The sequence below is a fragment of the Malaya genurostris genome, chromosome 2 (assembly GCF_030247185.1).
Source record: "Malaya genurostris strain Urasoe2022 chromosome 2, Malgen_1.1, whole genome shotgun sequence".
In the NCBI taxonomy this organism is placed as follows: domain Eukaryota; kingdom Metazoa; phylum Arthropoda; class Insecta; order Diptera; family Culicidae; genus Malaya; species Malaya genurostris.
The window spans coordinates 274,303,760-274,318,666 of NC_080571.1; the positions used below are offsets into that span (position 1 = coordinate 274,303,760).

At 40.2% G+C, this 14,907-nt stretch overlaps 1 protein-coding gene across 5 annotated transcripts in view; it reads right to left on the reverse strand.

Moving 5' to 3' along the window:
• LOC131430115 (protein spire) overlaps positions 1 to 14,907 on the reverse strand; it is a 463,276-nt gene that overhangs the window by 150,559 nt on the left and 297,810 nt on the right. For 4 of the 5 annotated variants that reach the window (XM_058594819.1, XM_058594818.1, XM_058594816.1 and 1 more), the window contains exon 6: positions 9,180 to 9,212. The exons of the other annotated variant lie outside the window; for it this stretch is intronic. In XM_058594819.1, coding sequence (XP_058450802.1) covers positions 9,180 to 9,212 — 33 coding nt within the window. The remainder of the gene's footprint in view (positions 1 to 9,179; positions 9,213 to 14,907) is intronic. 5 annotated transcript variants of the gene reach the window in all.

Here is a 14,907-nt window from a genome sequence, read left to right on the forward strand (position 1 = left end):
AATACGTTTATTTCTTAAGGCAGTTTACATAAGTTTTTCTTCGCCGTAGCATCACTTTTACATAATATTCTTATCCTAATTTAATTCTAACATAGTCACAACGTTTTGCATTTATTAAAACATATTCTCTTATTACTTAAATATCATCTTAGGTAACTCGTCATTAATTATGAAATCTACTCGGAAATATTATTTGAACCAAACGATTAACTTCTATAAATTATAAAATAAGCTGTTATTTTCAGACATTTTGTTAATAATTTCATAAACTGTTTCGAGTTTGTTTGTATCATTACATTATTTTTATTCTAATTTAGCTATTGGTTGAACTCATGGACGCAGCTGGGATCAGAACTAAGTCTTGAAAGGGGCCTTTATTAAATTGAAACTCCAGTTTTCTTTATGAAATGATAAATAAGTTTCATGTATGAAAGGTCACGACAAGCAAGAATGTCTCGAACTGGGATATTGGATAGTCTACCTTGGGTACGCAAAGAATTTATTAGTTGAGATCTGACATCACGATACTCCACGCATGTCCAAACGACATGATCAATATCTCGATAACCTTCGCCACAAGCACAATGATTAGTCTCGGAGAGCCCAATTCGAAGGAGATGTGCATCTAACGTGTAGTGATTGGACATGAGTCTGGACATCACACGAATGAAATCTCTCCTCACATCCAGTCCCCTGAACCATGCCTTTGTCGATATTTTCGGAATAATTGAGTGCATCCACCGACCCAGATCATCTTTATCCCAAGAAGCTTGCCAGCTGGCAAGTGTTCTTTGGCGAGACGAGCTATAGAATTCGTTGAAAGCAATTGGTCTCTCATAAATTTCACCCTCAATAGCACCACGTTTGGCTAAAATATCGGCTCTTTCATTGCCAGGAATGGAGCAATGAGCCGGGACCCAGACTATAGTGATTAGATAATTATTGTTCAATATGTCGTTCAGGCACTGTTTTATTTTGCCCAGGAAAAACGGTTCAGTCTTGCCAGTCATGTTTGAGCGAATGGCTTCAATTGCACTCAGACTATCTGTGAAGAGGAAATAATGGTTTGGAATTAATGTGACGATTACACTCAAACTATAATGAACTGCTGCTAGCTCTGCTATATAAACAGATGCAGGTTCTTGAAGCCTAAATGAGGCCGAAACATTATTGTTGAACATACCAAACCCTGTCGCTTCTTCAATTCGCGATCCGTCCGTGTAAAACATTTTCTCAGAGTCAATATGCCTGAACTTACTTGAAAATATTTTTGGGATTTCCGTCGAACGTAGATGATCCGGGATTCCACGCACTTCGCGCTGCATGGATGTATCGAAAAATAAAGTTGAGTCAGGGACATTTAGGAGGCTGACACGGATAGGAATATATCTTGAAGGGTTGATTTCCTGTGACATATGGTTAAAATATACTGTCATGAATTTTGTTTGAGATCGAAGCTCGACTAGTCGTTCGAAATTATTAATTACCATGGGATTCAGCACCTCACATCTTATTAGCAGGCGTGATGAAAGCTCCCAAAATCGATATTTTAATGGAAGAACTCCCGCCAGAACTTCAAGACTCATTGTATGTGTCGAATGCATGCACCCTAAAGCAATTCGCAAACAACGATACTGAATTCGCTCCAGTTTGATAATATGAGAGTTTGCAGCGGAACGAAAGCAAACGCATCCATATTCCATCACTGAAAGTATCGTTGTCTGATACAATTTTATTAGATCTTCCGGATGAGCACCCCACCAAGATCCTGTTATTGTTCGAAGAAAATTTACTCTTTGTTGGCATTTTGTTATCAGAAACCTAATGTGTCCTCCCCACGTGCATTTGGAATCGAACCACACCCCGAGGTATTTAAAAGTTAAAACCTGTTGGATCATTCTTCCCATCATATGGAGCTGAAGCTGCGCGGGATCATGCTTTCTTGAAAAGACGACTAACTCTGTTTTCTCCGCAGAGAATTCGATACCAAGATGAACAGCCCAATCGGACAAGTTATCTAAGGTATCTTGCAATGGTTTATGCAGATCAATAGCTTTGGGTCCAGTAACTGAAACCACGCCATCATCTGCCAATTGTCTTAGTGTACATGGGGTTACTAGACAGCTGTCAATGTCATTTACGTAAAAATTATAGAGGAGCGGACTGAGGCATGAGCCTTGCGGGAGACCCATGTAACTATTTCTGAGTGTTGCCAAATCGCCATGTGAAAAATGCATGTGTTTCTCTGACAAAAGGTTGTGCAAATAATTATTTATAACCGCTGGGAGTCCATTTTGGTGAAGCTTGTCTGAAAGAACATCAATGGAAACTGAATCAAATGCTCCTTTAATGTCTAAAAATACAGATGCCATTTGTTGCTTTTGAGCGAAGGCAATTTGGATGTCAGACGAAAGTAATGCAAGGCAATCATTCGTCCCTTTATTTCTACGGAAGCCAAACTGAGTATCTGACAACAAACCGTTCGTCTCGACCCAAGTGTCGAGACGTCGTAGAATAATTTTTTCGAACAATTTTCTGATGCAGGACAACATCGCAATGGGTCTATATGAGTTGTGATTGGAAGCTGGTTTCCCCGGTTTTTGAATGGCGATAACTTTCACTTGTCTCCAGTCAGGTGGAACAATATTTTGCTCAAGAAACTTGTTGAATAATTCCAACAAACGTCTTTTTGCGAGGTTGGGCAGATTCTTCACCAAGTTGAATTTAATTCTGTCCAACCCTGGAGCGTTATTGTTACAAGACAAGAGTGCTATAGAAAATTCCATCATTGAAAATGGGTTATTAATAAAACCATTATTTGGAGGAGATTCCCGTATAATGCTCTGCGTAGGAACAGAATCTGGGCAAACTTTCCTAGCAAAGTCAAATATCCATCGGCTCGAGTATTCATCACTCTCATTGCCCACGTTACGATTCCTCATTCGTCTGGCCGTGTTCCAAAGAGTGCTCATTGAGGTATCTCTTGACAAACCTTCGACAAAATGTCTCCAATAGCTACATTTTTTGGCTCGAAGTATGCTCTTGTACTTGGTTTCTAAAACCATAAGTTTTTCAAAATTCTGAGGAGTTCCTCCTCCCCGTTTTAGAAACGTCTTGCAAGCATTTTGTTTTGCGAGTTTAGCCTCTGAGCACTCTTTGTCCCACCAGAGGTTGGGAGGCCTTCTGTTAGTCGTTGGCCCAGGAAAGCGTTTAGTTTGGGATTGTTCTGCTGCCTCCAGAATCGAACAAATGAGGAAGTCATATTCTTCAAGTGGAGGGAGCTCTTCCATTGAATTCAAAATACTAGAGATACTACTTTGGTATTTAATCCAGTTGATATTTTTTGTCAAATCATATGGAATACTAGCGGAAGTAGCAATGCAATTGCTACTGCTAATTGAGATGATGATTGGTAAATGATCGCTACCGTGTAAATCAGGCAGTATTTTCCAGGTGCAATCTAGTCGAATTGATGTTGAGCAAAGAGATAGATCTAATGCACTTGGGCGTGCCGGAGGTCTTGGGATCCGTGTCATGCTACCCATATTTAATACCGTCATGCTAAAATTGTCACAAATGTTTTGTATTAAAGATGATCTGCTATCATTGTAAACGGAACCCCACATAATACCGTGCGAATTTAAATCCCCCAGAATCAATCGTGGTGCAGGAAGGGCTTCAACCATTTCATTAAGCTGTTGCTGTCCAACTTGTGCTTTTGGAGGAATATAAACCGAAGCTATGCAAATATCTTTGCCTTTAATGTTTATTTGGCAAGCAACAACTTCTATACTAGAAGTTGAAGGGATGTTTAATCTATAAAAGGAATAGCATTTCTTAATTCCCAAAAGCACTCCACCATACGGAGAGTCCCTATCGAGACGTATAATGTTAAAATCATTAAAATTTAAAGCTATGTTTGAAGTAAGCCATGTTTCGCATAAAGCAAATACATCACATTGTTGACTATGCAATAATATTTTAAATGAATCAAGTTTTGGCATGATGCTCCGACAATTCCACTGCAGGACAGTGATTGTATCATTTGCGGCGGGTGATAAATTATCCATCAAAAGATACAAAACCTGAGACAATTGGCCATTGAGCTGATAACTGCTTCAAAAAGGTTCTAGCTATTGGAAGGAATGCCATTATGAGGGTCTTTAAGGGTTCAGATATATTGAATGCTGAGAAAATCCATTCAACAATTTCCGAAAACTTCAGTAATCCTGTTGGTGGCTGTGAAATGGAGCCCACTGGATTATTATCTTTTTCTGTACTAGATCCTGGATTGGTTTGTGAACTTGACAAACCAGGAGGCACAGTCTTTGGTTTTGACTTTTTTTGCTTAACACGGGGATCTTTTTTTGAAGATGAAATTTTAGGTGTCTTTTTTGGTAATTTGGAGGAAGACTTCTTTCTCTTAACTGACCCTTGGGTAGTGATAAACGAATTACCTTCACTATTTTCGTCAGAGTCAGAGTCCTCTGGTTCCTCTAGATTTGAAAACCCATTTTCGGTTTCCAAAGGAAGGACATCAATTACCGTTTTAAGCATTTCTGCATATGTGCGCTTAGACCGTGTTTTTAAAGAAAGCTTAATTTTGTCTTTGTGCACTTTAAATGCAGTGCATACTGAAATATCATCATGAGGACTATTCCCACAATAAATACAGTTTTCAATTTCCTTGTTGCAATCATTATCTTTATGAGGCCCTTCACACTTAATACATTTTGGTTTATTACTACAGTAAGTAGCTGTGTGTCCGAATTTTTTGCAGTTCGTACAATTCATTACATTTGGAACAAAAAGCCGAACAGGGAGGCGAATTTTATCGACATAGACATGGGACGGCAACGCAGATCCGGCAAATGTCACTCGAAACGAGTCTGATAGGCGATAAACTTTTTTTCCCTCTTCATAAACTACTGAGTACAGTTGTTTGCACTCCAGTATTTTCACACCCTCAAGCATAGAGTTCTTGAAACGACCAACACCATGCTTGAGTAAATCATCTACCGAAAGACTCGCTTCGGTAACAACACCGTCAATTTCGACATCTTTGGAGGGTATGTAAACTTTATACTCTTTATTGAAATGTTCCGAAGAGACAATATCATTCGCGTGTTTCAAATTATTTACCACAACACGAATTTTATCGTTATTTACTTTTATGATCTCTTTGATTGAAGAGTATCGTGATGTCAAACCTTTATTAATTTGAAAAATGTTTAATGGCTTTGATATACGTCTAAAAAAGACTATCCAAGGCCCAGAAGAGCTCTCCTGATATTTTTTCGTTCGTGAGGGTATCGGATTCATGCTAGGATTTACGTCCATGGATTCATCCATTACATTAAAATTTTTAACTAAACTTTAAAATAAAATTTGAAACCAACACTACACAGTACTCAATCAAAAGAAAAAGAAAAAACTTCTACCTTGAAATTGTTGTCTATCTCCGTTGCACTGCCGTGTAGATCCTCATTGCTCTAGATGTTCTTGTTGGATGTATCTGGACGTTGATACAATGCTGAAGCTCACTGTAGCGATAGAATATGATGTGATGCTACTGCTACCTGACATCCAGCACCACTCGAATTCCGATTTGCTTTCGTCTTCGCCAGCTGTAACCAGCGCAGGTCACCGGTGTATACCTGCGTGTTGTATGGCAGTGGAAAGACCGAGTTGTCTTGTCTCCTTCTTCCTAGTGCTCCGCACCGATATGCTTCTGCACCGAAGTGCCTTCGCACCGGTGTGCCTTTGCACTCTCCTGCTTCTATGTGCCTTTGCACTCTTCCTCTTCGATGTGCCTTTGCACTCTCCTGCTCAGCACTTGTGGCTGTATATTGCGGCCTGGGTAGAGTTTGGGAAACGCCCTTTGTTGTTTCCTTCACCAGCTTGGCCCAGCACTAGGGCTCTCTTATGCAGCACGACTATACGTTTTAACGGCTGCTGCCAACAGGTCTCTACCTGTAGTTCAACCGTTGTCGTATTTAACGCGTGTAAACCAACCAGCGTTATTAAACTGTACGCTTCTATACACAACCTCCTCGGTTGAACGGCTATTACTGAATGACGTTGTTTTTCCGCCAAGAAGAAAACTTAAAGGATTCAAGATAAAAATGATTCTAATCTTGAAGCGACCTTCCTGGTTTAGTACAAATGATATGCACAGATTTATGAATATAGTGATTGTGATTGAACACCATATTGTAATCTTTACAAAGCTTAATCCAATTAATAATTTAAATTATTAAAAATAAATCTTTTTCGCATTGCATTATCATTGGTATCGAAAAATGGAGTTATTGTGGTCAAACCACAAAACTAATTTACAACCAAATTGGAATAAAAGTGGAATATTTTCGTAGATAAGATAATGCTCTGCATATGAAGAAACCGTAAAACTGTCTCATTTTACGGAGTGCTTTTGAGTGATCCAACAGTAAAGGAATTGTTGTATCGAGTACAACTAATTCGCTTCGAGCATCGACATTGGAGCTTCAACGGCGAACAATTGAGGTCAGGTAAGAGTTTGTAAGGTTATATTGCACCATATTTTTCTAGGGGATACGTTTCGCCTCAGTTGAGGAAATCAAAATTTGATCCTTTCTTTAGCTTGGAAGACGATAATTTTGCAGCAAGCTGAAGGTGCTATGTTATAATGCTCATCTGCATCACTTTCAAATGACTGTAACGTTTTACCCACTGGGTATTTTTGATTAAAATTTTGGGTGAAATTAATTCAATGTGTAATGTTTACGTTGTGTAAAATACAGTAAAAATCACTCACAAGAGATAGGGGGAATAAGGGAGATAACATTGATCTGAATTGATTTTATGTAAATTAAGAATACTGTCGACCCAAGTTGATGGAAATAAATTTACGACAACATTTGTATTAACCGAATCGTTATAAACAGCTGTTTGGTTCAATGCGAACAACCGTAATTGGTTAAAGTGAATAATAAACGACATAAATCTACAATCAGAGTACACTGAGCTCTCTTTTTACGCGGGGGATACGTACCGCGGAAAAAACCGCAATTATTTTTACGCCGAATATCTTAGAAATGCATGAAACGTCTAGATCTAGTGCAAACTCAAAAAAATTTGTTCCAGAAAATCGACTTTGGGACTTAGAAATCGCGATACTTCGGAAATCCGCGTAGAAAAAAACAGCAAAATTGAAACAAAATATTTTTTAATGAAATGTCTTAAAAATGCATGCATTTCCAAGACATTTGGCACCAAAAAAATTTTTTTCTGTTTCAGAATTCTCAAAGTTCCAAAGGTGAGTTTTTTCAAAAGTTTTTTTTAGATTATACCAGATCTGGACGTTTCATGCATGCATTTAGAAATCTGCGTAAAAAACCGCGTAACTTCGGAAATCCGCGTAAAAAAAGTCATGAAAACCGCATAAAAAGACCATAGTGTATTTCAATGGCCAGGACAATAGCTAGAATATTTTTTTCAGCCCTTCTTTCGCGAAAAAATTCCGGGCAACGTCGAGTACCTCAGTTAGTTCAATATATAGAAATATTGAAATGTTATTGGTGTATTGCCATTTTTTCTTGCAACAATACCAAAATGTATAGCTCAAAAATAAAAAAAAACGGAGAAAATTTTCTTATCGTCTTTTACTCAAAATGCCGATTTTCCTTATTCCCCTACAAGTATGAACCGCAATGAACGCCGTCAAGTTGATGCACGACACGTTCGATTGATATAAGAAGGGAATTTTATGCACAGTTTGTTTAATTTTTCAACGAATTTCATAAAAAACGGAATTTGAAAGAAAAACCGTAATTAATAATTATACAAAATCCCTCAATCGTGTCACCAAAATGTCATTGCTGGCACAGAATCCGCTAGAATCCACAAAAAGAAAAAAAAAACAAACCTATCCAATCGCAGTAGGCGAACCCGTCTTTGATATTATCATTATCAAAAACCATTCAGGTGCGAGCGTAGAGGCAATTAGGAAAACAAAAATTGACAATAATCTGTGGTCTACAGAGCCACCTGTCGATTCATCAGCTTATGCTAATGATATGACAGTCGGGTTATTATTCGCAACCAGAACCATTCTGGTACGAGCTGGAATTTCAACCGGTGACAGAAAAAGAAAACCGACCCGCCAAGTTTGCAACACGGTTGCTCCGCTCCGGTTACAGTTAAAATGCAAATAAAGGCATCGCCGATTGGTTGGTTGTTGTTTGCAGAGCTGGAAACTGTGCCAATATGGTCGGCTGTCAGTTCCGGTCGAACAAACTATAAATAAATTGACTGCCGCCAGATTAGTTCTCGAGGGAGGTTCATGGACTCATTTTCAATCGATTCTTTCCAGGTGTTTTATGTGTGTGTGCGCTGAATATCGCCGCTGCCTGCTTGAGAGGCACCTCTGGTGATGTCAACGAAGCATACCTACCGGCTCTGAAAAAGAAGGGTAAATATAGCGGTAACTTTATGGTGTGTACAACATCAACACTACAAAGCCGGCTCCCAATGCGACGCCACAATTAATTCGACAGTACAGCACACAGCATCTTCAGAATCTACGGAACGGATGCCTTCACCTACGGTGCAGACTTCAATGCTTGCGGTTCGTCGTTTGTCACAATGCACGGGTTTAACGTTGTTGCTGCTGCCGCTGCTTGTCAGCGTTGATGAACACAGCAATGTTTGCTAAAGTTATTAACCCGAACTGATCTGGTGCAAAGCCGAGAAGTAACTGTACTGGGAACTGAAATGTGGCGTCGAACAGTGGAAACGATCAGCGGCGAGTTTGTTTGAATGATCAACACAATTTTTTATGACTGTTTTCAATTTTCCATTAACTTTCCTATGCAGTCGAGAAGGATATGTTCACTAAAAGCACGTTTTCATCTAAAATTCTATTTCACCGAATAGCCGAGTAACGAATTGCACGGAGGGGGCAAAGAAAGCATAAACTATGCAAGCGGAACTGATTGGCCTTTTTTATTGGCAACTGGATGGTTCGTTGCATGCATACATTATGCAACTTCTGCATATAGTTTTTCACGTTTCATGCAAACAAAAAACAGTAACAAACAAGCGTACAGTACAAGTGCCAAAAACCTAACGAAAAAAAACGAACGAACATGCTGGCCAGTATGTGGAAATAAAAGAGAATTGCTGACATTTTTCCTTACTTGCAATGCTTGCCAAATCCTGAGGTCGTCCGACTGCATTACAGAAAAAAAATAAAACGTACAGAAGTTACATCGCACAACGCACAAAATACAAACCGAATAGGTAATCGGGGAAAAACGGAAAACAAGCCCTCCGAGTTGAAGTAGGTGAGACCCAAATTGCAGCATATGTAGTGTGTTCAGTTGGTCACATATATCGTAATAAGTCGATGATAATGGTGAACGAAATCAACATCGAAATAAGAAAAAAAAATACAAAAACAAGGAAGCAAAGATAAAAGAACCACTCGCATGCACGTAAATGGCAAATGTAGATTAATGAAAGTAAATATTTCTCCGTCTGTCTCCCCTGGTCCGACGGCCGACTGTGAACCGAAGACAAACGTCGACCCGTCAGGAATAAAAATTGGTCGTTTGTGCTTTTGATGGTCACTTTTCAGCGGGCGCGAAATCCTTTAATTGCCCTTTTTCGACTTGAAGAATGGTGCATTTTTACCCGGCTGACAAATACAATCTGCACCGGAGAAAAATTACTTTCACTGACTGACCGGTGTGTTCTTTACTTCCTTTGCTCTGGTTGTGCCTGGAGATTTGACCGGTGCAGGTCTTTGGACGGTTTGATAAATGGCGCACCAGTTTCGGGCAGTGTTTTTTTACGCAACCAGACAGTCAGTCAGGTCAGCCAGCAGGATGCGAATGTTGGTGAATGTAACATGAAGACTATGGATACGAGTGGTGATAAAAAAAAAGACACGAAACCATTGCAATAAATTATCTATTTTATCGAAACAAAACTGGGTTGAACTGTTTTCAAGTACAGTCACAATCAGTAAAGAAAACACTTGAACAGGAAAATTGTGTTTTGAAGATCCAGTTTGCAGGAATCCTAGTTATTGATATTGAGTTTAAAAAACGAGGCATGTTCGAAAAGTAAGAATAATTTCAATCATATGAAATACATATACATTATGTTTCGTCTTCACCCGTATTGGCGGTTCAATGCATAGGGCGCTAGTCTCACAAACGAGTTGTCGTATGTTAGAGCCCCGACTTAAAAGGATTCTTGGTGTCAATAGGATCGTAGTGCTAGCCATGCAATGATTTTGTAGGCTAAGAATCGGCTGTGAATTTTCTTGAAACAGAAACAGAACTTTGCTATATTTCGACTTCAGCAAAACAGTTTATATTGAACTCAGCAGTTCATCAGTTAAAGAATTGCACTTCGGTGCAAACGTATAAAGTGTTCTGCAAGTAGAAGAGACTTTATATCCGCTAAGCAATTTTTGTTGAGCTGCTGAATGGCATAACAGTTTAACATAAAGTGTCATGCACTAACGAGTCGAAGACGAAAGAAGCCAAATGAATGAGAAACTTACAGAAAAGGTGATTTTTTGGAAAAAGATACGATCCGAAACAGGACTCGAACCTGCATTCTAATGCATTCCGTGCATACGCGGTACCATTTCGCTACCCTAAGCCTTGTGATAGACTCTAAAGCCTTGTGATAAACTCTAACACATGACTGGGTATGATAAAGCGTACATCGAACATGGTCTAAACACTAGTCTTTTTTAACCGCTTCACTAGATTCCTTAAACCGTCAGCATAGCAGCTGAATTATCTAAGTTTTTCCGTGACAATTGCTGCACTTAGTGCGTCTAAATGGAGTAACTTCATCAGTTAGGACAGTATTTCTCAACTGACGATCAGACCACTGTTTTTGATCTACCAGAGATATAACTTAATCGGTTTTCATAGGAATCATAGTATTCCACTTTTCGTCGTGAACATTTGTTCGTCCATGAAATCAGGACACTGTGGACTAACCTTACTTTCCTCGTTAAAGTAAACTCATAAGCTAGGCATAACTCTCGACGAATTTGTAGTAGTTGAAGATTGTTTCGCACACAAAAATCCCATTAACCCGAGTACCATAGTAGTTTACCATAGTATCTTATCGCGTCATTTGTGTGCTGTCATAGCGATACTTGATATTTTCTTGATATTTCATCGAAGTAATCAAGAAATTGTACAATATCTGTTTGGCATCAAAATTAGTTATTTATATCTTATTTTTATTTAGTTATTGATGAGTTATTTAAACTTCGTTGACTTCAATGGTGATTCTATTAAAAAAAATACTATTGAATAAACTGCATCAGAATCATATAAGAGAATATGCAGAATATCAATTAACTGAAAAATTCGTCTTCCATAAATATTTTGTTTTAGCTTTGATATTATAATGACAGAATTTTGTTGCTTTTTTCTCATCCAGACTTTGTTATGGTTTTTAATATTTCAACACTTCTTTCAAATTAAATAATGTTGATTTCTACCATTGAGATATTTGGCTTTTATAATAAAATTTATTTGTTTGCAAATCACTTCTACCCGTGAAAGCACGAACTTCACAGCTGGCGAAAGCAACGATTATGGCGGACATTGTTTACTGCACGCACAGATAGACAAATGACAACTGAATGAAAACAACATTGGAAATAAATGTACGTGTAGATATGTACCAGTTTAAGCATGTTACAACTTTTAGAGCTCAGTGATCACGAAATCAGTCAAAATGACATTAAGTAACATCTAATCATCGAAGCTGAAATATGAAAATCACCATTTGGTATTAAGAATTCGCATGGCATATGTAATTTTGATTAATTGGATCTATACATAATTATTATTCCCTTTTTATTTTACAGTAAAGTACAAACTTCCATACACTTGTTACGATTGCCTACACTGATTGACTGCTCCGGATACATGAGTCGTATGTTCGAGCCTCAACCTGAAAGATTGCTTTGGATTAGTGGCCTAAGCATATTGATGGATCAGATGAAAAAATCGTGATTCACTTACAACTCACTCACCATAGATAAAATGCGTAATTCAGGCCCCAATGTGGTTCTTAGCCTCTTGTCCAGTAACTCCTATCCCTACCTCCCCGCGGTGCTGGCTGGGGTACGAGTAACCATAGGAAAGATCGGGTAACCAACCCCGGTGGGACCTTGGTCGTATGCTGACAGGGGAGGGGGGGCTTGCCTTCTCTTTAGAGGTTACTCTTAGAGCTAGCCTACCCGAGCGTCTGTTGTGTCAATGTGGGACTCTAAACAGTGCTGACACGATGGCCCTCCGGTGAGACAGGAGGATGGTGCAGGCCTAACATGCCGCCCGGAAAACACTTGCTGCGAATAATCAGGATATAAATACGACTCGGAATAATCGGCAAAGACCTACGCGACGAAATAAGGACTACGATTGGAAGCTTGGCACATGGAAATGCGAATCGCTTGGCTTCCCAGGATACGACCAAATGCTGCATGATAAGCTTCAAACCCGTGGGTTCGATGTCGTAACACTGCAGGAACTTTGGGACAGAAGGTGTGGAAAAGTGGGCATCGAGCGGCTACCAGAGCTCCAATGTTCTAGAAACGGGATTTGTAGTGTTGGGCAAGATGCGCCAATCAGTGATAGAATGTGCGTATTGAAGATCAAGGGCCGTTTCTTCAATTACAGCATCATCAACGTGCACTGCCCACATGAGACGAGACCCAATGACGAGAAGGAAGTATTCTACGCGTAGCTGGAACGAACGCTGTCCACGGCGGGATGTAAAACTCGTCATCGGCGACATGAATGCACGACAACGGTCAACGATGCGTAAACTTTGCAGCCTACCGAGGAATGGTAGTTCGAAGCACCTTCTTTCCCCGCAAAGATATCCACAAAGCCACCTGGAGATCACCTAATCAACATACGGAAAATCAAATCGACCACGTTCTCATCGACGGGCGATTCTTCTCCGACGTCATCAATGTCCGCACTTATCGCAGTGCCAACATTGATTCTGACCACTACCTTGTCGCGGTTTGTATGCGCTCAAAACTATCGACGGTGCACAATACTCGTCGCACAGGAACGCCGGGACTCAATCTCGAGCAGCTACGTAGCATTCGTACTGCAGAAAAATACGCGCAACAACTGGAGCTAGTGCTACCAACTGAAGAGCAGCTTGGAGCGGCGACTCTTAAAGACGGCTGGATGAACATAAGGTCCACCGTGAGTAGCACTGCTGCAACCGTTCTAGGTACGAGGTTTTCGAATCGAGGAAATTACTGGTTTTACGACGAATGTCAGTTGGTCGAAGAGAAGAAGTAAGGGCGAGGATGCTACAACACCGCGAACGAGGAACGATACAGACAGGCGCGGAACAGACAGAACACGGTTTTCCGGAGGAAAAAGCGCCATCAGGAAGACCAAGATCGCGAAGCCGCGCAAATGACACACGGAAGTTCTATGAAAATGTGAACCGCTCACGTAGAGGCTACACGCCATAGGCTGAAATGTGCAGAGATACCAGTGGTAACCTTCTCATGAACAAACGTGAGGTGATTGACAGGTGGAAGCAGTACTATGACGAGCATCTGAATGGCGAAGCACAAGATACAGAGAACGGTACAGGAATCAATCTGGGTGCACGCTCAGCCGACGACAGATTCCCAGCCCCTGATCTGTCGGAGATAAGTGAGGAGATCGGCAAGCTGAAGAACAAAAACGCCGCGGGCAATGACCGGTTGTCAGGCGAGCTGCTCAAACATAGAGGAGAGGCACTGGTTAGAGCGCTACACTGGATGATTTCTAGGATTTGGCAGGAGGAGATTCTACCGCATGAATGAATGGATGGAGTGGTATGCCCCGTCTACAAAAAGGGCGATAAGCTAGACTGCTGCAATTACCGCGCAATCACATTGCTGAACGTCGCCTACAAGGTACTCTCTCAAATCCTTTGCCGTCGTTTATCACCAAAAGCTAAGGAGTTCGTAGGGCCGTACCAAGCGGGATTTACTGGAGCCCGCGCCACTACGGATCACATATTCGCGATAAGGCAAGTACTCCAGAAGTGTCGTGAATACAACGTACCCACGTATCACCTATTCATTGACTTCAAAGCGGCATACGACACAATCGATCGAGGACATCTATGGCAGATAATGCACGAATACGGTTTTCCGGATAAACTGACGCGATTGGTCAAAGCAACGATGGATAGAGTGATGTGCTACGTCCGAGTATCTGGGACGCTCTCGAGTTCCTTCGAATCTCGGAGAGGGCTACGGCAAGGTGATGGACTCTCTTGTATCTTGTTCAATATTGTCTTGGAAGGTGTGATTCGAAGAGCGAGGATCGACACGAGTGGCACGATCTTCCGAAAGTCCGTACAACTTTTCGGCTTCGCTGACGATATTGATATTGCGACACGTAACCTTGAGAAGATGACGGAAACCTACATCGGACTGAAAGCTGAAGCTAGGCGTATCGGACTAAATGCGTCAAAATAAAATACATGAGAGGAAGAGGCTCGAAATTTGTTAAGCCACTACGGTTTGAAAGTGTAATAATGAAATCAGAAGTCGGATCTGGATGAAATTCACGAGTTTTACATATGATCATAATAATCTTTCATTTAAATCTACGTTTATGAAAATCAATTTTCTGAGAATTCGTAGTATGCTCTGTTGGAGAATATTGGATCACTATTTCCGGAAACTGAATCGAGATTATTTGGAGATTTTCCAACAAGATTCCCAAACTCGAGAAGTTCAGGAACTATTTTCAAGAAAATTGCACTTCTTTACATGAACATTTACAAAGAAAACCTCCCTTAAAATTAATTTTTTAGTCCAATAATCCTGTTATTGGAAGTTGCATCACGATAAAT